The 27830-nt window shown below is 41.6% G+C and overlaps 1 protein-coding gene across 1 annotated transcript; it reads right to left on the bottom strand.

Moving 5' to 3' along the window:
• Positions 1-850: 850 nt before the first annotated feature.
• efhc1 (EF-hand domain (C-terminal) containing 1) lies at positions 851-27751 on the bottom strand. Its single transcript, XM_029652918.2, is given in 12 exon segments — positions 851-1176; positions 1982-2140; positions 2494-2707; positions 2961-3098; positions 3314-3540; positions 17904-18096; positions 18958-19107; positions 22728-22865; positions 26079-26185; positions 26188-26227; positions 26438-26656; positions 27526-27751. Coding segments are annotated over 12 exon segments (1680 nt in total). The 5' UTR covers positions 27589-27751; the 3' UTR covers positions 851-1144.
• Between the last annotated feature and the right edge of the window lie 79 nt (positions 27752-27830).

The following is a 27830-nucleotide window of genomic DNA, read 5'->3' as shown; positions in this document are numbered from 1 at the left end:
AGAGTAGCTGCTGCTTTGACAGGAACTAATGGGGATCCATAATAAACCCCAGGAAGAGTAGCTGCTGCTTTGACAGGAACTAATGGGGATCCATAATAAACCCCAGGAAGAGTAGCTGCTGCTTTGGCAGGAACTAATGGGGATCCTTAATAAACCCCAGGAAGAGTAGCTGCTGCTTTGACAGGAACTAATGGGGATCCATAATAAACCCCAGGAAGAGTAGCTGCTGCTTTGACAGGAACTAATGGGGATCCATAATAAACCCCAGGAAGAGTAGCTGCTGCTTTGGCAGGAACTAATGGGGATCCTTAATAAACCCCAGGAAGAGTAGCTGCTGCTTTGGCAGGAACTAATGGGGATCCTTAATAAACCCCAGGAAGAGTAGCTGCTGCTTTGACAGGAACTAATGGGGATCCTTAATAAACCCCAGGAAGAGTAGCTGCTGCTTTGGCAGGAACTAATGGGGATCCTTAATAAACCCCAGGAAGAGTAGCTGCTGCTTTGACAGGAACTAATGGGGATCCATAATAAACCCCAGGAAGAGTAGCTGCTGTCTTGGCAGGAACTAATGGGGATCCATAATAAACCCCAGGAAGAGTAGCTGCTGTCTTGGCAGGAACTAATGGGGATCCATAATAAATACAAATATCACACCTGCTATGCAAGTGTTTTAATGTCAACAATCTCCTGTTGATACATTTCCAAACGGTTAAGTGTTCTCTGTGTGTAATTACAACTAATTGGGGCTTTTTAGCCTTAAAGCCAGCACTCTGACTTGTCTCCACTACAGTGGCGTGGACAGATAGATGGTCTAGCCACCACAGAGGACTGAGAGAAGAACACAGCCTAATGAAGTGTTGAAGAGGTATTCTTTATTACAAGGTCATCCATTTTGTCTCAATCTGTATATATTTAACCTTAAACATTTTTTTGTTGGTGAGCCGTAGAGGGCAGAATGAAAGGTTTCATTCTATCCAGTAGGTGTCAGCCCACTTACAGAGACAGGCATGAGGTCCAGTGTTTTCAGAATTAAATTTATTTATCATGAGAAACATTGAGCAAGGGGTGTGCCTAGGCTTTGGTTTCATAATCTGAGGTGGTTGGGAGGGAAGAGGTTCTTGTAGAGGAGTAACACTTCCTCTCATCAAGAAGAGGCTTCCACTCGTTCAATGTCCTCTGAGGAAAGAAGGGAGGAGAGGACTGAGTATACTGTTAGAGGGGGGATGGTTTATACTGTACACTATATATACACAAAAGTATGTGGACACCCATTCAAATTAGTAGATTCCGCTATTTCAGCCACACCTGTTGCTGACAGGTGTATAAAATCTAGCACAAAGCCATGCAATCTGGCAGAGTAGAATGGCCTTACTGAAGAGCTCAGTGTTTGTCAGTAGGTCAAATTTCTGCCCCGCTAGAGCTGCCCCAGTCAGCTGGAAGTGCTGTTATTGTGAAGTGGAGACGCCTAGGAGCAACACAAGCTCACAGAAACGGGACCGCTGAGTCCTGAAGTGCGTAGCTCGTAAAAATCGTCTGTCCTCGGATGCAACACTCACTACCAGTGGTTTGTCGAGATTGGTGTGGAAGAACCTGACCTCAACACCATTGAACACCTTTGGGATGAATTGGAACGCCGACTGCGAGCCAGGCCTAATCGCCCGACCTCACTAATGCTCTTGTGGCTGAATGGGAGCAAGTTCCTGCAGCAATGTTCCAACATCTAGTGTAAAGCCTTCCCAGGGGAGTGGAGACTGTTATAGCAGCAAAGGGGGGACCAACTACATATTAATTGCCATGATTTTGGAATGAGATGTTCGACAAGCAGGTGTCCACATACTTTTGGTCATATAGTGTATACAGCGTTTACTATGAATGCAGTCTCCTCTAATGCGGGAACATTGCCTTTAAATTTCAATTGCACTGTTGAATAGAGCCCTTTGTGTGTCACCATGGCAACAACTGTGGACACTTGTGTCCTTACCTGATTGCGGGTCGGTGTGGGGGTCCACCTCCTGGTCAGCCACGCCCAGCCTCTGTCTCAGGGAGTTCAGGGTGCGAGAGGGGAGCTGATCCGAGATGGACTCCAGGTAATTCAGCACGTAGGGGTCAGCATCGGTCAGTACAAAGCGGTGTCTGAAAACTGAGGGAGGGTAGGAGGGAAAAGGGACCATAAGAGTTGGATGGTTGTATTAAATGTGAAATTCGGACCTGAGACACTCATGCACTGAGGCAACAGGGTCTATAGAACAATATCACTGCTCTTCACCAGTTAAATACATGTGTTTTAGGTTGGAAGAAGGTTCTGATCCAAATAGACTGAAATGTCAATGAGGCTAGAATTAAACCTGGTCTCAGATCTGCCCCATCAATGACTATAGGAGTTGGCAAGACAGCACAAACAGATCTGGGACTAGACTAAACTTTGTAGGAGCTACACTACATCTCCTCCAAGCTAAAACATCTCTGTGAACAGAACAACACTAGGAAGCCTACCCTCCACGGTGTCTCCGATGGCAAAGTCGGCCGGGCCATAGAACTCTGGCTTGTCCACGGTGCAGCCCGGCTTGGGGATGCGTGTCTTTTCCAGGAACTGGCCGCTGATGATGCCGGAGTTGCGCGTGGACTTCTCGAAGATGCTGATCATATCACTGGACAGGAAGTAGGAGAAGATGAAGATGCGGCCCTCGTCCTGGGGATTCTGGGAGTCCTGTGATAGAGCGAGACGGGATGGAAGAAAATTAAGATGCTGATTGGTTACACTCAAAGGGTGACTGTGAGATGTCAGAACTAGCATGCAAACATGTTTCTCAGGGGTTGTCATGGCCTACTGGGGTTCAGTTTCAATGTCTTGACCAGTGATACTAATACCAGTCTGAGTAGTGTGAAAAGGGTATTACAGCAACCACCTTCCCAGAGCCCCAGGTAGACCTCTTTCTCCTAACCCCCCTCCAGCCCCTCACCATCCTGGCAGCGTAGCGCAGAACTTTGTGGTCATTCTCCAGCATCTTCATCAGATCCTTCTTAGGGGGCTCAGGGATCAGAGACAGGCAATTCTGAAGGGAGTCCTCCAGTGAACCAAAACCATTGTAGGGAGGAACCTGTAGGGGGAATATAGGAGAGGTGAGGGGATGTATGTGACACAGAAACAGCAACCTCTCATACAACTGGGACTGACAAACAGATAGAACCACCCACCCACCAACGAGGGAGAGGATATGGGGTGTAGAAGTAGGCATGGGCAGAAAAAACCCACCAACCCTTCCACCCACCCACCAACCAACACTACCTAACTCCACCAATCCAGTCCTTTCACCTCATGCCTGTCATGCAGCTCTGTGGTCTTCTTAACCACAGGTTTGGGCTTGAGCTCCAGGTCGGGGTGGTTCTTTTGGTAATAGGTCTTGGTGAACTCGTCACAGTCGTAGAGCAGGAAGCGCCGGCCCATCAGCTGCAGGGTCTCGCCCACCTGGAAGTCCTTGGGCGAGTAGTACTGGTGCACCTCCTGGGGGGACACCTCCAGTACACAGCTAGGGAAGGGCTCTGGAGAGGGGAGGAAGGACATGGGGACTGTTGTATAGTCCAAATGAGGATATGGAGACTGTTGTATAGTAATTAGGAGGACATGGAGACTGTTGTATCATCATTAGGAGGACATGGAGACTGTTGTATAGTCAATAGGAGGACATGGAGACTGTTGGATAGTCATTAGGAGGACATGGAGACTGTTGTAAAGTAAGTAAACACATGGAGACTGTTGTATAGTCATTAGGAGGACATGGAGACTGTTGTAAAGTAAGTAAACACATGGAGACTGTTGTATAGTAAGTAAACACATGGAGACTGTTGTATAGTCATTAGGAGGACATGGAGACTGTTGTATAGTCACTAGGAGGACATGGAGACTGTTGTATAGTCATTAGGAGGACATGGAGACTGTTGTAAAGTAAGTAAACACATGGAGACTGTTGTATAGTAAGTAAACACGTGGAGACTGTTGTATAGTCATTAGGAGGACATGGAGACTGTTGTATAGTCAATAGGAGGACATGGAGACTGTTGGATAGTCATTAGGAGGACATGGAGACTGTTGTAAAGTAAGTAAACACATGGAGACTGTTGTATAGTAAGTAAACACATGGAGACTGTTGTATAGTAAGTAAACACATGGAGACTGTTGTATAGTCATTAGGAGGACATGGAGACTGTTGTAAAGTAAGTAAACACATGGAGACTGTTGTATAGTAAGTAAACACATGGAGACTGTTGTATAGTCACTAGGAGGACATGGAGACTGTTGTATAGTCATTAGGAGGACATGGAGACTGTTGTAAAGTAAGTAAACACATGGAGACTGTTGTAAGGTAAGTAAACACATGGAGACTGTTGTATAGTCATTAGGAGGACATGGAGACTGTTGTAAAGTAAGTAAACACATGGAGACTGTTGTATAGTAAGTAAACACATGGAGACTGTTGTATAGTCATTAGGAGGACATGGAGACTGTTGTATAGTCACTAGGAGGACATGGAGACTGTTGTAAAGTAAGTAAACACATGGAGACTGTTGTATAGTAAGTAAACACATGGAGACTGTTGTATAGTCATTAGGAGGACATGGAGACTGTTGTATAGTCAATAGGAGGACATGGAGACTGTTGGATAGTCATTAGGAGGACATGGAGACCGTTGTAAAGTAAGTAAACACATGGAGACTGTTGTATAGTAAGTAAACACATGGAGACTGTTGTATAGTAAGTAAACACATGGAGACTGTTGTATAGTAAGTAAACACATGGAGACTGTTGTATAGTAAGTAAACACATGGAGACTGTTGTATAGTAAGTAAACACATGGAGACTGTTGTATAGTCACTAGGAGGACATGGAGACTGTTGTATAGTCATTAGGAGGACATGGAGACTGTTGTAAAGTAAGTAAACACATGGAGACTGTTGTATAGTAAGTAAACACATGGAGACTGTTGTATAGTCATTAGGAGGACATGGAGACTGTTGTAAAGTAAGTAAACACATGGAGACTGTTGTATAGTAAGTAAACACATGGAGACTGTTGTATAGTCATTAGGAGGACATGGAGACTGTTGTATAGTCACTAGGAGGACATGGAGACTGTTGTATAGTCATTAGGAGGACATGGAGACTGTTGTAAAGTAAGTAAACACATGGAGACTGTTGTATAGTAAGTAAACACGTGGAGACTGTTGTATAGTCATTAGGAGGACATGGAGACTGTTGTAAAGTAAGTAAACACATGGAGACTGTTGTATAGTCATTAGGAGGACATGGAGACTGTTGTATAGTCATTAGGAGGACATGGAGACTGTTGTAAAGTAAGTAAACACATGGAGACTGTTGTATAGTAAGTAAACACATGGAGACTGTTGTATAGTCACTAGGAGGACATGGAGACTGTTGTATAGTCATTAGGAGGACATGGAGACCGTTGGATAGTCATTAGGAGGACATGGAGACTGTTGTAAAGTAAGTAAACACATGGAGACTGTTGTATAGTAAGTAAACACATGGAGACTGTTGTATAGTAAGTAAACACATGGAGACTGTTGTATAGTAAGTAAACACATGGAGACTGTTGTATAGTAAGTAAACACATGGAGACTGTTGTATAGTCATTAGGAGGACATGGAGACTGTTGTATAGTCACTAGGAGGACATGGAGACTGTTGTATAGTCATTAGGAGGACATGGAGACTGTTGTAAAGTAAGTAAACACATGGAGACTGTTGTATAGTAAGTAAACACGTGGAGACTGTTGTATAGTCATTAGGAGGACATGGAGACTGTTGTATAGTCAATAGGAGGACATGGAGACTGTTGGATAGTCATTAGGAGGACATGGAGACTGTTGTAAAGTAAGTAAACACATGGAGACTGTTGTATAGTAAGTAAACACATGGAGACTGTTGTATAGTAAGTAAACACATGGAGACTGTTGTATAGTCATTAGGAGGACATGGAGACTGTTGTAAAGTAAGTAAACACATGGAGACTGTTGTATAGTAAGTAAACACATGGAGACTGTTGTATAGTCACTAGGAGGACATGGAGACTGTTGTATAGTCATTAGGAGGACATGGAGACTGTTGTAAAGTAAGTAAACACATGGAGACTGTTGTAAGGTAAGTAAACACATGGAGACTGTTGTATAGTCATTAGGAGGACATGGAGACTGTTGTAAAGTAAGTAAACACATGGAGACTGTTGTATAGTAAGTAAACACATGGAGACTGTTGTATAGTCATTAGGAGGACATGGAGACTGTTGTATAGTCACTAGGAGGACATGGAGACTGTTGTAAAGTAAGTAAACACATGGAGACTGTTGTATAGTAAGTAAACACATGGAGACTGTTGTATAGTCATTAGGAGGACATGGAGACTGTTGTATAGTCAATAGGAGGACATGGAGACTGTTGGATAGTCATTAGGAGGACATGGAGACCGTTGTAAAGTAAGTAAACACATGGAGACTGTTGTATAGTAAGTAAACACATGGAGACTGTTGTATAGTAAGTAAACACATGGAGACTGTTGTATAGTAAGTAAACACATGGAGACTGTTGTATAGTAAGTAAACACATGGAGACTGTTGTATAGTAAGTAAACACATGGAGACTGTTGTATAGTCACTAGGAGGACATGGAGACTGTTGTATAGTCATTAGGAGGACATGGAGACTGTTGTAAAGTAAGTAAACACATGGAGACTGTTGTATAGTAAGTAAACACATGGAGACTGTTGTATAGTCATTAGGAGGACATGGAGACTGTTGTAAAGTAAGTAAACACATGGAGACTGTTGTATAGTAAGTAAACACATGGAGACTGTTGTATAGTCATTAGGAGGACATGGAGACTGTTGTATAGTCACTAGGAGGACATGGAGACTGTTGTATAGTCATTAGGAGGACATGGAGACTGTTGTAAAGTAAGTAAACACATGGAGACTGTTGTATAGTAAGTAAACACGTGGAGACTGTTGTATAGTCATTAGGAGGACATGGAGACTGTTGTAAAGTAAGTAAACACATGGAGACTGTTGTATAGTCATTAGGAGGACATGGAGACTGTTGTATAGTCATTAGGAGGACATGGAGACTGTTGTAAAGTAAGTAAACACATGGAGACTGTTGTATAGTAAGTAAACACATGGAGACTGTTGTATAGTCACTAGGAGGACATGGAGACTGTTGTATAGTCATTAGGAGGACATGGAGACCGTTGGATAGTCATTAGGAGGACATGGAGACTGTTGTAAAGTAAGTAAACACATGGAGACTGTTGTATAGTAAGTAAACACATGGAGACTGTTGTATAGTAAGTAAACACATGGAGACTGTTGTATAGTAAGTAAACACATGGAGACTGTTGTATAGTAAGTAAACACATGGAGACTGTTGTATAGTCATTAGGAGGACATGGAGACTGCTGTATAGTCATTAGGAGGACATGGAGACTGTTGGATAGTCATTAGGAGGACATGGAGACTGTTGTATAGTCATTAGGAGGACATGGAGACTGTTGGATAGTCATTAGGAGGATATGGAAACTGTTGTATAGTAAGTAAACACATGGAGACTGTTGGATAGTCATTAGGAGGACATGGAGACTGTTGTATAGTCATTAGGAGGACATGGAAACTGTTGTATAGTAAGTAAACACATGGAGACTGTTGTATAGTAAGTAAACACATGGAGACTGTTGTATAGTAAGTAAACACATGGAGACTGTTGTATAGTAAGTAAACACATGGAGACTGTTGTATAGTAAGTAAACACATGGAGACTGTTGTATAGTAAGTAAACACATGGAGACTGTTGTATAGTAAGTAAACACATGGAGACTGTTGTATAGTAAGTAAACACATGGAGACTGTTGTATAGTCATTAGGAGGACATGGAGACTGTTGTATAGTCATTACGAGGACATGGAGACTGTTGTATAGTCATTAGGAGGACATGGAGACTGTTGTATAGTCATTAGGAGGACATGGAGACTGCTGTATCATCATTAGGAGGACATGGAGACTGTTGGATAGTCATTAGGAGGACATGGAGACTGTTGAATAGTCATTAGGAGGACATGGAAACTGTTGGAAAGTCATTAGGAGGACATGGAGACTGTTGTATAGTCATTAGGAGGACATGGAAACTGTTGTATAGTCATTAGGAGGATATGGAAACTGTTGTATAGTAAGTAAACACATGGAGACTGTTGGATAGTCATTAGGAGGACATGGAGACTGTTGTATAGTCATTAGGAGGACATGGAAACTGTTGTATAGTAAGTAAACACATGGAGACTGCTGTATAGTTAAACACATGGAGACTGTTGTCTAGTCATTAGGAGGACATGGAGACTTGACTAGTCATTAGGAGGACATGGAGACTGTTGTATAGTCATTATGAGGACATGGAGCCTGTTGTATAGTCATTATGAGGACATGGAGACTGCTGTATAGTCATTAGGAGGACATGGAGACTGCTGTATAGTCATTATGAGGACATGGAGACTGTTGTATAGTAAGTAAACATATGGAGACTGTTGTATAGTCATTATGAGGACATGGAGACTGTTGTATAGTCATTATGAGGACATGGAGACTGTTGTATAGTCATTATGAGGACATGGAGACTGTTGTATAGTCATTATGAGGACATGGAGACTGTTGTATAGTCATTATGAGGACATGGAGACTGTTGTATAGTCATTAGGAGGACATGGAGAATGTTGTATAGTCATCAGGAGGACATGGAGACTGTTGTATAGTCATTATGAGGACATGGAGACTGCTGTATAGTCATTAGGAGGACATGGAGACTGTTGTATAGTCATTAGGAGGACATGGAAACTGTTGTAAAGTCATTAGGAGGACATGGAGACTGTTGTATAGTAAGTAAACACATGGAGACTGTTGTATAGTCATTCGGAGGACATGGAGACTCGACTAGTCATTCGGAGGACATGGAGACTGTTGTATAGTCATTAGGAGGACATGGAGACTGTTGTATAGTCATTAGGAGGACATGGAGACTGTTGTATAGTCATTAGGAGGACATGGAGACTTGAATAGTCATTCGGAGGACATGGAGACTGTTGTATAGTAAGTAAACACATGGAGACTGTTGTCTAGTCATTAGGAGGACATGGAGACTTGACTAGTCATTCGGAGGACATGGAGACTGTTGGATAGTCATTAGGAGGACATGGAGACTGTTGTATAGTCATTATGAGGACATGGAGACTGTTGTATAATCATTATGAGGACATGGAGACTGCTGTATAGTCATTATGAGGACATGGAGACTGTTGTATAGTCATTAGGAGGACATGGAGACTGCTGTATAGTCATTATGAGGACATGGAGACTGTTGTATGGTAAGTAAACACATGGAGACTGCTGTATAGTCATTATGAGGACATGGAGACTGTTGTATAGTCATTATGAGGACATGGAGACTGTTGTATAGTCATTAGGAGGACATGGAGACTGTTGTATAATCATTATGAGGTCATGGAGACTGTTGTATAGTCATTATGAGGACATGGAGACTGCTGTATAGTCATTATGAGGACATGGAGACTGTTGTATAGTCATTATGAGGACATGGAGACTGTTGTATAGTCATTAGGAGGACATGGAGACTGTTGTATAGTCATTAGGAGGACATGGCGACTGCTGTATAGTTAAACACATGGAGACTGTTGTATAGTCATTAGGAGGACATGGAGAATGTTGTATAGTCATTAGGAGGACATGGAGACTGTTGTATAGTCATTATGAGGACATGGAGACTGCTGTATAGTCATTAGGAGGACATGGAGACTGTTGTATAGTCATTAGGAGGACATGGAGACTGTTGTATAGTAAGTAAACACATGGAGACTGTTGTATAGTCATTCGGAGGACATGGAGACTTGACTAGTCATTCGGAGGACATGGAGACTGTTGGATAGTCATTAGGAGGACATGGAGACTGTTGTATAGTCAATAGGAGGACATGGAGACTGTTGGATAGTCATTAAACACATGGAGACTGTTGTATAGTAAGTAAACATGTGGAGACTGTTGTATAGTCATTAGGAGGACATGGAGACTGTTGTATAGTCAATAGGAGGACATGGAGACTGTTGGATAGTCATTAGGAGGACATGGAGACTGTTGTAAAGTAAGTAAACACATGGAGACTGTTGTATAGTAAGTAAACACATGGAGACTGTTGTATAGTAAGTAAACACATGGAGACTGTTGTATAGTCATTAGGAGGACATGGAGACTGTTGTAAAGTAAGTAAACACATGGAGACTGTTGTATAGTAAGTAAACACATGGAGACTGTTGTATAGTCACTAGGAGGACATGGAGACTGTTGTATAGTCATTAGGAGGACATGGAGACTGTTGTAAAGTAAGTAAACACATGGAGACTGTTGTATAGTAAGTAAACACATGGAGACTGTTGTATAGTCACTAGGAGGACATGGAGACTGTTGTATAGTCATTAGGAGGACATGGAGACTGTTGTAAAGTAAGTAAACACATGGAGACTGTTGTATAGTAAGTAAACACATGGAGACTGTTGTATAGTCATTAGGAGGACATGGAGACTGTTGTAAAGTAAGTAAACACATGGAGACTGTTGTATAGTAAGTAAACACATGGAGACTGTTGTATAGTCATTAGGAGGACATGGAGACTGTTGTATAGTCACTAGGAGGACATGGAGACTGTTGTAAAGTAAGTAAACACATGGAGACTGTTGTATAGTAAGTAAACACATGGAGACTGTTGTATAGTCATTAGGAGGACATGGAGACTGTTGTATAGTCAATAGGAGGACATGGAGACTGTTGGATAGTCATTAGGAGGACATGGAGACCGTTGTAAAGTAAGTAAACACATGGAGACTGTTGTATAGTAAGTAAACACATGGAGACTGTTGTATAGTAAGTAAACACATGGAGACTGTTGTATAGTAAGTAAACACATGGAGACTGTTGTATAGTCACTAGGAGGACATGGAGACTGTTGTATAGTCATTAGGAGGACATGGAGACTGTTGTAAAGTAAGTAAACACATGGAGACTGTTGTATAGTAAGTAAACACATGGAGACTGTTGTATAGTCATTAGGAGGACATGGAGACTGTTGTAAAGTAAGTAAACACATGGAGACTGTTGTATAGTAAGTAAACACATGGAGACTGTTGTATAGTCACTAGGAGGACATGGAGACTGTTGTATAGTCATTAGGAGGACATGGAGACTGCTGTATAGTCATTATGAGGACACGGAGACTGTTGTATAGTCATTATGAGGACATGGAGACTGTTGTATAGTCATTAGGAGGACATGGAGACTGTTGTATAGTCATTAGGAGGACATGGAGACTGCTGTATAGTTAAACACATGGAGACTGTTGTATAGTCATTAGGAGGACATGGAGAATGTTGTATAGTCATTAGGAGGACATGGAGACTGTTGTATAGTCATTATGAGGACATGGAGACTGCTGTATAGTCATTAGGAGGACATGGAGACTGTTGTATAGTCATTAGGAGGACATGGAAACTGTTGTAAAGTCATTAGGAGGACATGGAGACTGTTGTATAGTAAGTAAACACATGGAGACTGTTGTATAGTCATTCGGAGGACATGGAGACTTGACTAGTCATTTGGAGGACATGGAGACTGTTGGATAGTCATTAGGAGGACATGGAGACTGTTGTATAATCATTCGGAGGACATGGAGACTGTTGGATAGTCATTAGGAGAACATGGAGACTGTTGCATAGTAATTAAACACATGGAGACTGTTGTATAGTAAGTAAACACGTGGAGACTGTTGTATAGTCATTAGGAGGACATGGAGACTGTTGTATAGTCAATAGGAGGACATGGAGACTGTTGGATAGTCATTAGGAGGACATGGAGACTGTTGTAAAGTAAGTAAACACATGGAGACTGTTGTATAGTAAGTAAACACATGGAGACTGTTGTATAGTAAGTAAACACATGGAGACTGTTGTATAGTCATTAGGAGGACATGGAGACTGTTGTAAAGTAAGTAAACACATGGAGACTGTTGTATAGTAAGTAAACACATGGAGACTGTTGTATAGTCACTAGGAGGACATGGAGACTGTTGTATAGTCATTAGGAGGACATGGAGACTGTTGTAAAGTAAGTAAACACATGGAGACTGTTGTATAGTAAGTAAACACATGGAGACTGTTGTATAGTCATTAGGAGGACATGGAGACTGTTGTAAAGTAAGTAAACACATGGAGACTGTTGTATAGTAAGTAAACACATGGAGACTGTTGTATAGTCATTAGGAGGACATGGAGACTGTTGTATAGTCACTAGGAGGACATGGAGACTGTTGTAAAGTAAGTAAACACATGGAGACTGTTGTATAGTAAGTAAACACATGGAGACTGTTGTATAGTCATTAGGAGGACATGGAGACTGTTGTATAGTCAATAGGAGGACATGGAGACTGTTGGATAGTCATTAGGAGGACATGGAGACCGTTGTAAAGTAAGTAAACACATGGAGACTGTTGTATAGTAAGTAAACACATGGAGACTGTTGTATAGTAAGTAAACACATGGAGACTGTTGTATAGTAAGTAAACACATGGAGACTGTTGCATAGTCACTAGGAGGACATGGAGACTGTTGTATAGTCATTAGGAGGACATGGAGACTGTTGTAAAGTAAGTAAACACATGGAGACTGTTGTATAGTAAGTAAACACATGGAGACTGTTGTATAGTCATTAGGAGGACATGGAGACTGTTGTAAAGTAAGTAAACACATGGAGACTGTTGTATAGTAAGTAAACACATGGAGACTGTTGTATAGTCATTAGGAGGACATGGAGACTGTTGTATAGTCACTAGGAGGACATGGAGACTGTTGTATAGTCATTAGGAGGACATGGAGACTGTTGTAAAGTAAGTAAACACATGGAGACTGTTGTATAGTAAGTAAACACGTGGAGACTGTTGTATAGTCATTAGGAGGACATGGAGACTGTTGTAAAGTAAGTAAACACATGGAGACTGTTGTATAGTAAGTAAACACATGGACACTGTTGTATAGTCACTAGGAGGACATGGAGACTGTTGTATAGTCATTAGGAGGACATGGAGACCGTTGGATAGTCATTAGGAGGACATGGAGACTGTTGTAAAGTAAGTAAACACATGGAGACTGTTGTATAGTAAGTAAACACATGGAGACTGTTGTATAGTAAGTAAACACATGGAGACTGTTGTATAGTAAGTAAACACATGGAGACTGTTGTATAGTAAGTAAACACATGGAGACTGTTGTATAGTCATTAGGAGGACATGGAGACTGCTGTATAGTCATTAGGAGGACATGGAGACTGTTGGATAGTCATTAGGAGGACATGGAGACTGTTGTATAGTCATTAGGAGGACATGGAAACTGTTGGATAGTCATTAGGAGGACATGGAGACTGTTGTATAGTCATTAGGAGGACATGGAGACTGTTGGATAGTCATTAGGAGGACATGGAGACTGTTGTATAGTCATTAGGAGGATATGGAAACTGTTGTATAGTAAGTAAACACATGGAGACTGTTGGATAGTCATTAGGAGGACATGGAGACTGTTGTATAGTCATTAGGAGGACATGGAAACTGTTGTATAGTAAGTAAACACATGGAGACTGTTGTATAGTAAGTAAACACATGGAGACTGTTGTATAGTAAGTAAACACATGGAGACTGTTGTATAGTAAGTAAACACATGGAGACTGTTGTATAGTAAGTAAACACATGGAGACTGTTGTATAGTAAGTAAACACATGGAGACTGTTGTATAGTAAGTAAACACATGGAGACTGTTGTATAGTCATTAGGAGGACATGGAGACTGTTGTATAGTCATTACGAGGACATGGAGACTGTTGTATAGTCATTAGGAGGACATGGAGACTGTTGTATAGTCATTAGGAGGACATGGAGACTGCTGTATCATCATTAGGAGGACATGGAGACTGTTGGATAGTCATTAGGAGGACATGGAGACTGTTGAATAGTCATTAGGAGGACATGGAAACTGTTGGAAAGTCATTAGGAGGACATGGAGACTGTTGTATAGTCATTAGGAGGACATGGAAACTGTTGTATAGTCATTAGGAGGATATGGAAACTGTTGTATAGTAAGTAAACACATGGAGACTGTTGGATAGTCATTAGGAGGACATGGAGACTGTTGTATAGTCATTAGGAGGACATGGAAACTGTTGTATAGTAAGTAAACACATGGAGACTGCTGTATAGTTAAACACATGGAGACTGTTGTCTAGTCATTAGGAGGACATGGAGACTTGACTAGTCATTAGGAGGACATGGAGACTGTTGTATAGTCATTATGAGGACATGGAGCCTGTTGTATAGTCATTATGAGGACATGGAGACTGCTGTATAGTCATTAGGAGGACATGGAGACTGCTGTATAGTCATTATGAGGACATGGAGACTGTTGTATAGTAAGTAAACATATGGAGACTGTTGTATAGTCATTATGAGGACATGGAGACTGTTGTATAGTCATTATGAGGACATGGAGACTGTTGTATAGTCATTATGAGGACATGGAGACTGTTGTATAGTCATTATGAGGACATGGAGACTGTTGTATAGTCATTATGAGGACATGGAGACTGTTGTATAGTCATTAGGAGGACATGGAGAATGTTGTATAGTCATCAGGAGGACATGGAGACTGTTGTATAGTCATTATGAGGACATGGAGACTGCTGTATAGTCATTAGGAGGACATGGAGACTGTTGTATAGTCATTAGGAGGACATGGAAACTGTTGTAAAGTCATTAGGAGGACATGGAGACTGTTGTATAGTAAGTAAACACATGGAGACTGTTGTATAGTCATTCGGAGGACATGGAGACTCGACTAGTCATTCGGAGGACATGGAGACTGTTGTATAGTCATTAGGAGGACATGGAGACTGTTGTATAGTCATTAGGAGGACATGGAGACTTGAATAGTCATTCGGAGGACATGGAGACTGTTGTATAGTAAGTAAACACATGGAGACTGTTGGATAGTAAGTAAACACATTGAGACTGTTGTATAGTAAGTAAACACATGGAGACTGTTGTCTAGTCATTAGGAGGACATGGAGACTTGACTAGTCATTCGGAGGACATGGAGACTGTTGGATAGTCATTAGGAGGACATGGAGACTGTTGTATAGTCATTATGAGGACATGGAGACTGTTGTATAATCATTAGGAGGACATGGAGACTGCTGTATAGTCATTATGAGGACATGGAGACTGTTGTATAGTCATTAGGAGGACATGGAGACTGCTGTATAGTCATTATGAGGACATGGAGACTGTTGTATGGTAAGTAAACACATGGAGACTGCTGTATAGTCATTATGAGGACATGGAGACTGTTGTATAGTCATTATGAGGACATGGAGACTGTTGTATAGTCATTATGAGGACATGGAGACTGCTGTATAGTTAAACACATGGAGACTGTTGTATAGTCATTAGGAGGACATGGAGACTGTTGTATAATCATTATGAGGTCATGGACACTGTTGTATAGTCATTATGAGGACATGGAGACTGCTGTATAGTCATTATGAGGACATGGAGACTGTTGTATAGTCATTATGAGGACATGGAGACTGTTGTATAGTCATTAGGAGGACATGGAGACTGTTGTATAGTCATTAGGAGGACATGGAGACTGCTGTATAGTTAAACACATGGAGACTGTTGTATAGTCATTAGGAGGACATGGAGAATGTTGTATAGTCATTAGGAGGACATGGAGACTGTTGTATAGTCATTATGAGGACATGGAGACTGCTGTATAGTCATTAGGAGGACATGGAGACTGTTGTATAGTCATTAGGAGGACATGGAAACTGTTGTAAAGTCATTAGGAGGACATGGAGACTGTTGTATAGTAAGTAAACACATGGAGACTGTTGTATAGTCATTCGGAGGACATGGAGACTTGACTAGTCATTCGGAGGACATGGAGACTGTTGGATAGTCATTAGGAGGACATGGAGACTGTTGTATAATCATTCGGAGGACATGGAGACTGTTGGATAGTCATTAGGAGAACATGGAGACTGTTGCATAGTAATTAAACACATGGAGACTGTTGTATGGTAAGTAAACACATGGAGACTGCTGTATAGTCATTAGGGGGACATGGAGACTGTTGTATAGTCATTAGGAGGACATGGAGACTGTTGTATAGTCATTAGGAGGATATGGAAACTGTTGTATAGTACGTACACACATGGAGACTGTTGTATCGTCATTAGGAAGACATGGAAACTGTTGTATAGTAAGTAAACACATGGAGACTGTTGTATGGTAAGTAAACACATGGAGACTGTTGTATAGTGATTAGGAGGACATGGAGACTGTTGTATAGTCATTAGGAGGACATGGAGACTGTTGTATAGTCATTAGGAGGATATGGAGACTGTTGTATAGTCATTAGGAGGATATGGAGAATGTTGTATAGTCATTAGGAGGACATGGAGACTGTTGTATAGTCATTAGGAGGATATGGAGACTGTTGTATAGTCATTAGGAGGATATGGAGAATGTTGTATAGTCATCAGAAACACAGTTGATAGCTGGAGTGCTGCAGAGATGGTTGTCCTTCTAGAAGGTTCTCCCATCTCCACAGAGGAACTCTAGAGCTCCGTCAGAGTGACCATCGGGTTCTTGGTCACCTCCCTGACCAAGGCCCTGACCAAGGCCCTTCTCCCCCGATGGTTCAGTTTGGTCGGTTGGCCAGCTCTAGGAAGAGTCTTGGTGGTTCCAAACTTCATGTAAGAATGAGGGAGGCCACTGTGTTCTTGGGAACTTTCAATTTCAAGTCTAATAGCAAAGGGTCTGAATACTTATGTAAATGAAGTATTTCTGTTTACTTTTTATACATTTGCAAAAATGTCTAAACTTGTTTTCGCTTTGTCATTATGGGGTATTATGTGTAGATTGCTGAGGATTTTGTATTTTATTTAATCCATTTTAGAATAAGGCTGTAATGTAACAAAATGTGGAAAAAGTCAAGGGGTCTGAATACTAATATATAATATATACACTATCATTCAAAAGTTTGGGGTCACTTACAAATTACCTTGTTTTTGAAAGAAAGGTTTCTTTAATCAGCACAAGTTTTCAGCTGTGCTAACATAATTGCAAAAGGGTTTTCCAATGATCAATTAGCCTTTTAAAAGTATAAACTTGGATTAGCTAACACAAAGTACCATTGGAACACAGGAGTGATGGTTTCTGATAATGGGCCTCTGTACGCCTATGTAGATATTCCATTAAAAAATCATATACAATGCAGAAAATAGTACAATGTAAGAAAAACCCTTGAATGAGTAGGTGTGTCCAAACTTTTGACTGGTACTATATATGTATATAGAATAGTGAAGACATCAAAACTATGAAATAACACATATGGAATCATGTAGTAGCCAAAAAAGTGTTAAACAAATCAAAATATATTTTATATTCTTCAAAGTAGCCACCCTTTGCCTTGATGACAGCTTTGCACACTTGTAGCATTCTCTCAACCAGCTTCATGAGGAATGCTTTTCCAACCGTCTTGAAGGAGTTTCCACATATTCTGAGCACTTGTTGGCTGCTTTTCTTTCACTAGAAAAATGCTTGCCGACAACAGGCCTTACCTGTTTTGATGTTCGTAGGCTGCAAGGGAAGGGGTCCCAGCCACTGTTGGGCTCTCCCAGCATTAACCCAGTTAGATCACTACACAGAGAAACTAGTGCCGATAGCTAAAGAAATTGAGAGACTTACTGCAGGCTGGTTTGATGTTCTTGGGCAGCCTCTGTCTGCGTAGCAGCACAGGGAAGGGGTCCCGGCCACTGTTGGGCTCATGGACCTCTCGGATCTCCACTGAGTCATCCACCAGATAGTACTGGATTGTCACAGGCCTGGCCTCCCCGTACAGAGAGTCAGTGTGGTCCCAAAGCGCAAAGAAACGCAGCACCTATTGATACAGATGGCCAGAGGTCAAAGGTTATAGAGAGAATAAGATCCTGCTGAGGTCATGTTTAGCCATATAAATAGTTAGGTGTGTTTAAACCCATACTAAATCCTTTGAGTCCTTTGCTTAGACTGATTTGAATACAAATCGTGGTAAAATGGTACATGACTAATCTATAGGAACATTATACTTTCATTGAGCTCCAAAGGTATTGGGACAGTGACCCATTTGTTGTTATTTTGAAATGATACAATGACTATGAGGTTGAAGTGTAGACTGTCAGCTTTAATTGGAGGGTATATCAGAAACTTTTAGAAATTACAGTACCTTTTGTACATAGTCCCCCATTTTACTGGACCAAAAGTATTGGGACAAATTCACTACTGTGTATTAAAGTAGTCAAAGTGTAGTATTTGGTCCCATACTCCTAGCACACAATGATTACATCAAGCTTGGGACTCTACAAACTTCTTGGATGGATTTGCTATTTGTTTAGGTTGCGTTTCAGCTAATTCTGTACCCAATAGACGGATCAAAATACCCTCAAATTAAAGCTGACAGTCTGTACTTTAACCTCATAGTCGTTGTATAATTTCCAATCCAGTGCTGGAGTACAGAGCCAAAACAATGAAACATTTGTCACTGTCCCAAGACTTTTAGAGGTCACTGTGTATCAATGTAATGCCAATGCTGGAGATTAAATATATTCAGCAAAAGATTTGATGAAGTGCATGGGAGCATTGAATGCAAGGCTGACATAGGAGACGAATGTCAGACAATGACATCGTGCCTCATATCGACCAATAGATAATATCCATATGGGAGGCATGTAGGAGTCATGGCAACTAAGTACAGCCCGCTCACCTTGCGGTCCATGGTGAGGAACTGATGGAGGCGGTCGAAGACAGATGGGGTGATGTAGGAGCGTCCAGCCTGGGTGCGCCGCTGGATGTATGGGTCGACCGGGGTCGGCTCGGGGTCGTTCAAAACCAGACCCTCGCTCTCCATGAAGTCCTGACCACATGAGACACGGTACAGAGTATCTACTACAGCATAGATACAGATAATAAACATACCACGGAGCTGGAAGTATTCAACATAGAACATGAAAAGTAAAAAATAAAAAAAACACAGTGAGGAAAACAAGTCTGCGTGTGTGATGTGTGTGTCTAACTGACTATGTGTCACAGTGAGGAAAACAAGTCTGTGATGTGTGTGTGTAACTGACTATGTGTCACAGTGAGGAAAACAAGTCTGTGATGTGTGTGTGTCTAACTGACTATGTGTCACAGTGAGGAAAACAAGTCTGTATGTGTGATGTGTGTGTGTCTAACTGACTATGTGTCACAGTGAGGAAAACAAGTCTGTATGTGTGATGTGTGTGTGTCTAACTGACTATGTGTCACAGTGAGGAAAACAAGTCTGTATGTGTGATGTGTGTGTGTCTAACTGACTATGTGTCACAGTGAGGAAAACAAGTCTGTATGTGTGATGTGTGTGTGTCTAACTGACTATGTGTCACAGTGAGGAAAACAAGTCTGTATGTGTGATGTGTGTGTGTCTAACTGACAATGTGTCAAAGTGAGGAAAACAAGTCTGTGATGTGTGTGTATCTAACTGACTATGTGTCACAGTGAGGAAAACAAGTCTGTGTGTGTGATGTGTGTGTGTCTAACTGACTATGTGTCACAGTGAGGAAAACAAGTCTGTATGTGTGATGTGTGTGTCTAACTGACTATGTGTCAAAGTGAGGAAAACAAGTCTGTGATGTGTGTGTGTCTAACTGACTATGTGTCACAGTGAGGAAAACAAGTCTGTGATGTGTGATGTGTGTGTGTCTAACTGACTATGTGTCACAGTGAGGAAAACAAGTCTGTGATGTGTGTGTGTCTAACTGACTATGTGTCACAGTGAGGAAAACAAGTCTGTGATGTGTGTGTGTCTAACTGACTATGTGTCACAGTGAGGAAAACAAGTCTGTGATGTGTGTGTCTAACTGACTATGTGTCACAGTGAGGAAAACAAGTCTGTGTGTGTGATGTGTGTGTGTCTAACTGACTATGTGTCACAGTGAGGAAAACAAGTCTGTGTGTGTGATGTGTGTGTGTCTAACTGACTATGTGTCACAGTGAGGAAAACAAGTCTGTAGTGTGTGATGTGTGTGTGTCTAACTGACTATGTGTCACAGTGAGGAAAACAAGTCTGTGTGTGTGTGTGTCTAATGATGTGTGTGTGTCTAACTGACTATGTGTCACAGTGAGGAAAACAAGTCTGTGTATGTGATGTGTGTGTGTCTAACTGACTATGTGTCACAGTGAGGAAAACAAGTCTGTATGTGTGATGTGTGTGTCTAACTGACTATGTGTCACAGTGAGGAAAACAAGTCTGTGATGTGTGTGTGTCTAACTGACTATGTGTCACAGTGAGGAAAACAAGTCTGTATGTGTGATGTGTGTGTGTCTAACTGACTATGTGTCACAGTGAGGAAAACAAGTCTGTGATGTGTGTGTGTCTAACTGACTATGTGTCACAGTGAGGAAAACAAGTCTGTATGTGTGATGTGTGTGTCTAACTGACTATGTGTCAAAGTGAGGAAAACAAGTCTGTGATGTGTGTGTGTCTAACTGACTATGTGTCACAGTGAGGAAAACAAGTCTGTGATGTGTGTGTGTCTAACTGACTATGTGTCACAGTGAGGAAAACAAGTCTGTGTGTGTGATGTGTGTGTCTAACTGACTATGTGTCACAGTGAGAGAGATATGTTTTTCCCGTGTGTATGTGTCACTTTGTGTTTGTGTTTACCTACAGAACCAATCAAAAGTTGGGACACACCTACTCATTCAAGGACTTTTCTTTATTTGTACTATTTTCTACATTGTAGAATAATAGTGAAGACATCAAAACGATGAAATTACACATACAGAATCCTGTAGTAACCAAAAAAGTGTTAAACAAATCAAAATGTATTTTATGTTTGAGATTCTTCAAAGTAGCCACTCTTTGCCTTGATGACAGCTTTGCACACTCTTGGCATTCTCTCAACCAGCTTCACCTGGAATGCTTTTCCAACAATCTTGAACGAGTTCCCTACAGTACATATGCTGAGCACTTGTTGGCTGCTTTTCCTTCACTCTGCGATCCAACTCATCCCAAACAATCTCAATTTGGTTTAGGTCGGTTGATTGTGGAGGCCAGGTCATCTGATGCAGCACTCCATCACTCTCCTTCTTGGTCAAATAGCCCTTACACAGCCTGGAGGGGTGTTGTGTCATTGTCCTATTGAAAAACAAATGATAGTCCCTCTAAGTGCAAACCAGATGGGATGGTGTATCGCTGCAGAATGCTGTGGTAGCCATGCTGGTTAAGTGTGCCTTGAATTCTAAATACATCACTGACAGTGTCACCAGCAAAGCACCCGCACACCATCACACCTCCTCCATGCTTCACGGTGGGAACCACACATGCAGAGATCATCCGTTCACCTACTCTGCATCTCACAAAGACACGGCGGTTGAAACCAAAAATAAATTTTTGACTCATCAGACCAAAGGGCAGATTTCCACTGGTCTAATGTCCATTGCTCATGTTTCTTGGCCCAAGCAAGTCTCTTCTTATTATTGGTGTCCTTTAGTAGTGGTTTCTTTGCAGCAATTCAACCACTGAGGACTGATTTACACTGTCCCCTCTAAACAGTTGTTGAGATGTGTCTGTTACTTGAACTCTGTGAAGCATTTATTTGGGCTACAATCTGAGGTGCAGATGACTCTAATGAACTTATCCTCTGCATCCTCTGCAGCAGAGGTAACTCTGGGTCTTCCATTCCTGTGGCGGTCCTCATGAGAGACAGTTTCATCCTAGCGCTTGATGGTTTTTGCGACTGCACGACTGAGTCCTTGAAATGTTTCCAGATTGACTGACATTCATGTCTTTAAGTAATGATGGCCTGCCATTTCTCTTTGCTTATTTGAGCTGTTCTTGCCATAATATGGACTTGGTCTTTTCCCAAATAGGGCTTTCTTCTGTATACCACCCCCTTGTCACAACACAACTGATTGGTTCAAATGCATTAAAAAGGAAAGAAATTCCACAAATGAACTTTTAACAAGGCACACCTGTTAATTGAAATTCCTTCCAGGTGACTACCTCGTGAAGCTGGTTGAGAGAATGCCAAGAGTGTGCAAAGCTAACCGGTGCCTGTATATAGCCTTGCTACTGTTATTTTTCACTGTCTTTTTACTGTTGTTTTATTTCTTTACTTACCTATTGTTCACCTAATACCCTTTTTGCTCTATCGGTTAGAGCCTGTAAGTAAACATTTCACTGTGAGCGTTACACCTTACAACTTTGATTTGAATCTGTCATCAAGGCAAAGGGTGGCTACTTTGAAGAATCTGAAATCTGAAATATATTTAGATTTGTTTAACACTTGTTTGGTTACTACATGATTCCATGGGTGTTATCTCATTGTTTTGATGTCTTCACTATTATTCTACAATGTAGAAAATAGTCAAAATAAAGAGAAACCCTTGAATGAGTAGGTGTGTCCAAACTTTTGACTGGTACTGTATGTGTTGGTATCCTAGTGTGTGAAAGATAATGGGTGTGATGTGTGAGTGTGTATCGTATCTATTTACCTGTGTGTAGCTGTCACAGTGTGTGACGCGGTAGACGGTGCCGTACACTACCAGGTCCATGCCCACGTTGAGATCTTTCCAGTGGTAGTGGTCGCCGCGGTCGTTCTTGGGCAGCCTCTGGCGCTTGATCAGCTTGCCCTGCGGGTCGAGGAAGAAAGGATTCACACATCAAAAATAGACCTCAATCATATCTCCTATCAATTTTGTACTAGAAGAAAAACCCCAACCATCTTCTAAAATCATTATTTAGAATGTTGCAGTGTGTTAGTTCACAGAGCAGCTGTCTTTACTAGAGGAAAATGTTGCCCTAAGATCAAATTAAACTTAAAGTGGAACTTATAGCGCTTTAACCACGTTGCAGATATGAAACAATAATATCAGTCAAAAATATCAAATTCCCAGTTTATGCTACAAAAGCAACTTTATAAGAGGTTTTAAAAATAGGTTCTACTTGACTCAACGTTCCATGACGTACACTAAGTTATTTTTGGCAGAATAGATGGATGCAGTTCAATGCATGATTCATATAATTCACCAATACATTTCTTGGTAGTCCAAAACATATTGCTATCAGGTGGTAAATCCCGGCTGGCCTGATACATGGTTTGCTTCCTCCATTGGGATTCACTGTTTCAGTATTTTCCACAAAAACGGACGAATGTAACTAAGGCTGGGAATGTCAAAACAATCAAGGGTAATGATCACAAGTCAGTCATCACATGGCTAATAGGCTAGCGTATCTATTAATATAGCAACAAGCTAAACACACAGAGCCTAACATTAGCTAGAGATCTAGCTAAATAGCTGTTAGGAGGATGCCATGTCATGTCATTGGAGGAGTGGGTGAGTGGTTGACTTTCCCCACATATCATTCTTTGGTGGCTATACACAGCTAGAGATGTATGAGTCATTTGGTTAGCTAGCAAGAACTTGTCCAGTTAGCAAATTCAATCTGGCGCTCTATCTTTCTATCTACGATTTCAGAGCTCTCTCATCTGTGTGACAGAGCACAGAATAACTGATGAATTTACAAACGCGCAACACCTGCTGAATATGACCAGTGTCAGTAAACGCAGGCAAAGAAAGTCATAGTTAATCACAAAGCTCTAGATAACATGTAAACAGCCTAACCAGCTCTGCTAGGGCAAGTAATATGGTTAGAGTGAGGCGTTCTCTCATTTGTGTCTGGAAGTAGCTAGCTAGCAAGCTAGCCAACTTTAGCCAGTTATCTTTGGGTGCTTGGTTGGGACAAGTGTGCATTGTTGGCAGGCAAGCTGCAGAAAGACGAGTAGACTACAATTCCCCATCGTTTATCAGTGCAATTTTGATGGCCAATTAACTGAAACAGTTTGAGAAGGTTTATCTAATGTTCGTCCGTCAGATGTTAGCTCATCTTTCTCTGGCTAGCATTAGTTGTTGACCTTGTTGTTGTTGAGGTGCATAACTGAGGGAGAGAGAGCCGACCTTTTCATGGTTGTTTGAACAATAGGACTGTAAAGTTCCCAAATGTAAGAGGTCTCCCATGATGTTTACATATTTGCAGAAATCCATTCAGGTGTATTTTGTGGCTTTTGGCGAATGCATTCTAATGATCTAAAGTTGTGCTGTTGCATCTGCCTGTAAACACACAGTCCAGTTCAAAGTGAATGATGGCAGGTCCATCTGCCTGTAAACACACAGTCCAGTTCAAAGTGAATGATGGCAGGTCCATCTGCCTGTAAACACACAGTCCAGTTCCAAATGAATGATGGCAGGTCCATCTGCCTGTAAACACACAGTCCAGTTCAAAGTGAATGATGGCAGGTCCATCTGCCTGTAAACACACAGTCCAGTTCCAAATGAATGATGGCAGGTCCATCTGCCTGTAAACACACAGTCCAGTTCCAAATGAATGATGGCAGGTCCATCTGCCTGTAAACACACAGTCCAGTTCCAAATGAATGATGGCAGGTCCATCTGCCTGTAAACACACAGTCCAGCTCAAAGTGAATGATGACAGGCCCATCTGCCTGTAAACACACAGTCCAGTTCAAAGTGAATGATGGCAGGCCCATCTGCCTGTAAACACACAGTCCAGCTCAAAGTGAATGATGGCAGGTCCATCTGCCTGTAAACACACAGTCCAGTTCAAAGTGAATGATGGCATGCCCATCTGCCTGTAAACACACAGTCCAGTTCAAAGTGAATGATGGCAGGCCCATCTGCCTGTAAACACACAGTCCAGCTCAAAGTGAATGATGGCAGGTCCATCTGCCTGTAAACACACAGTCCAGTTCAAAGTGAATGATGACAGGCCCTACTTCCTGTAAACACACAGTCCAGTTCAAAGTGAATGATGGCAGGTCCATCTGCCTGTAAACACACAGTCCAGTTCAAAGTGAATGATGGCAGGCCCATCTGCCTGTAAACACACAGTCCAGCTCAAAGTGAATGATGGCAGGTCCATCTGCCTGTAAACACACAGTCCAGTTCAAAGTGAATGATGACAGGCCCTACTTCCTGTAAACACACAGTCCAGTTCAAAGTGAATGATGGCAGGTCCATCTGCCTGTAAACACACAGTCCAGTTCAAAGTGAATGATGGCAGGCCCATCTGCCTGTAAACACACAGTCCAGTTCAAAGTGAATGATGGCAGGTCCATCTGCCTGTAAACACACAGTCCAGTTCAAAGTGAATGATGGCAGGTCCATCTGCCTGTAAACACACAGTCCAGTACAAAGTGAATGATGGCAGGCCTGTGTGCAAATGGATTGTTTGTATAAAGGCCAATTGGACTTTTCTAGATGCATAATTGATATAATATCACTGCCTGGTACGGCAACTGCACTACTCACAACCGCAGGGAGGTGCGGTCTGCACAGCGCATTACTGGGGGCAAACTACCTTCCCTCCAGGACACCTACACCACCTGATGTCATTGGAAAGCCAAAAAGATAATCAAGGACAACAACCACCCAAGCCAATGCCTGTTCACCCTGCTATCATCCAAAAGGCGAGGTCAGTACAGGTGCATCAAAACGGGGACCGAGAGACTGAAAAACAGCTTCTGTCTCGTCCTGGACAATGTTTTTATTCAGTTGTATTTACTGCAGTGTCTATTGATTAGTATAAAAGATATGGCCGCTGTTCCCACTCTATATTGCTATAGAATTTTCACAAATGTCTTAGTATACGGAATTCCCAAACATTCTAAGAATTGATAAAAAGTAGAAAATTACCATATCTAAGTGCTCGCTTGTCAGAATCTTTTTTTATAGGTGTCATATTCTTTCTGGGGGTATATATGAAAATATTTTAATAACTTTAAGTGGAAGCTAAGATTCCTATCTCCTCTGATCTTCTTTGCCTACCTGTGGTATCCCAGAGTTCTCCACCACCGGTTCTATGATACACATGCTGTCATCCTCCAGGTAGTAGTAAAGGACCACAGGGCGCACGCAGTAACCCTCCTGGGGGAGTGCAGCACCTCCTGCTGGAAGTAGCCATAGAAGCGCAGCACCTGGAAGAGAGGAAATGGGAGTGGGTGAGGGGAGAGGGGAGGAGAGAGTGAAAAGGAGGAGAGGCGAGAGGGGAGAAGAGGGATGAGAGGGAGAAAGCAAGGGGAGAGGACAGATCAGTGTATTCCTCTGCCTGGACACTGTTCTGTAAAAACTTCAGAAAATAATGATAGAATTTCATGGTTCCCCAGCCTGAGACTATTGTAGCCTACCTTCTTGTCATAAGCGACATGAGCAGGGATGACGTCCAGAGCTGGGCTGTAGTGGGCGGCCCCATAGGTGAGAGCAGTCTGATTGGAAAACTGGTTGATCTCACTCTGGGTCAGCTCACTGGACAGGAGAGGGGCTTGTCCGATGCCAACCTTGGGCCGGTGCGGCAGGGCATAGCCATTTTTATAGGACAGGGTTTGAGGACGATGGTGAGCTGACTTCTAGGCAGAAATATATATACATTTTTTAAGTGTTAAGGGAGATATCAAGGATGTGGTCATCAGTACAGCATTGATAATCAGGAAAATATCAATTTTGTCTAGGTCAGATTAATAGGTCTGGTTCATTGGCATAATGCACTTCTCCTCCACTACTAACGTAAGAATATAGTTGAAGAATCCACCATATGCCCTGGACCAGAACTAGTCCGTTTCTATGAATTGATGATAAGCAGAATTTCACAGGTAAATCATCAGAAAAAGCAGTGAAATCAAAACCCTTTATAAAATTGTAGTTTTTGGACTTTTACTTTGACCGTAATGCTCGTCAAAATAGAGGAGTCAAATAATATGCTTGGTATGTTGACCTTAGCAGCAGAGGTAGACAGCTAAAATTGTTAGCTATCTACATATGATTAAATTTGATAAAAATTAGCCTCACTCTGTTTGACTGAGTTACATTAGGCTACTTAACTGCAACGTGATACAAATTGCAGTGTAAAACCTGTGCAGTTTATTTCTGCAGTAGCTCGTTTCATGTGTATCACGTTGCAGTTAAGTAGCCTAATGTAACTCAGAGTAATGCTAATAAAAAAACTTAAATCATATGTAGATAGCGAACAATTCGATTAACTAGTTGACAAAATAGGACAAATTGCACTTTTATGCTATAGCCATTTGTCATTTCACACTGCCTGAGCCACATTCCAAAGCATGAGCCTGATGGATAATAACTTTGTTGTAATCGAACACCGACGGAAACTTTTGTAGCAAACTATTCAAGTGTAGCTTTCAACGTGATACATTAAAAAGTCAGATACATTGTTGCAGGTTTACTTGACCTGGCTCAAAAAGAAACTAAATCACCTTACCGTAACATCCCGAAAGGTGTTTCCTGGCAAAAATGGCAAGCCATGTCCCGTGTTGATCGACATAGCTTGTAAATACTCAAACGTTCAAATAAGTATTTTGAACATAGAAATAATGGACAAATACTGAACAGAAACTATAAAGGTTTAGCTATCAGGCAATTAAACATTATTTATAGTGTAACTGTGGTTTAAATTAGGCCGAGGTGACCAAGGAAACAGAGGACAGTATCAGTTGTCATGGGGAAATATAAACAAAACGTCACTCAAATAAAATACGCGAAATTCGCATTTCTCGCCGCCAGATG

This window comes from Oncorhynchus nerka, linkage group LG24, assembly GCF_034236695.1.
Source record: "Oncorhynchus nerka isolate Pitt River linkage group LG24, Oner_Uvic_2.0, whole genome shotgun sequence".
Classification (NCBI taxonomy): Eukaryota; Metazoa; Chordata; class Actinopteri; order Salmoniformes; family Salmonidae; genus Oncorhynchus; species Oncorhynchus nerka.
This window is presented reverse-complemented; position numbering and strand designations above follow the sequence as displayed.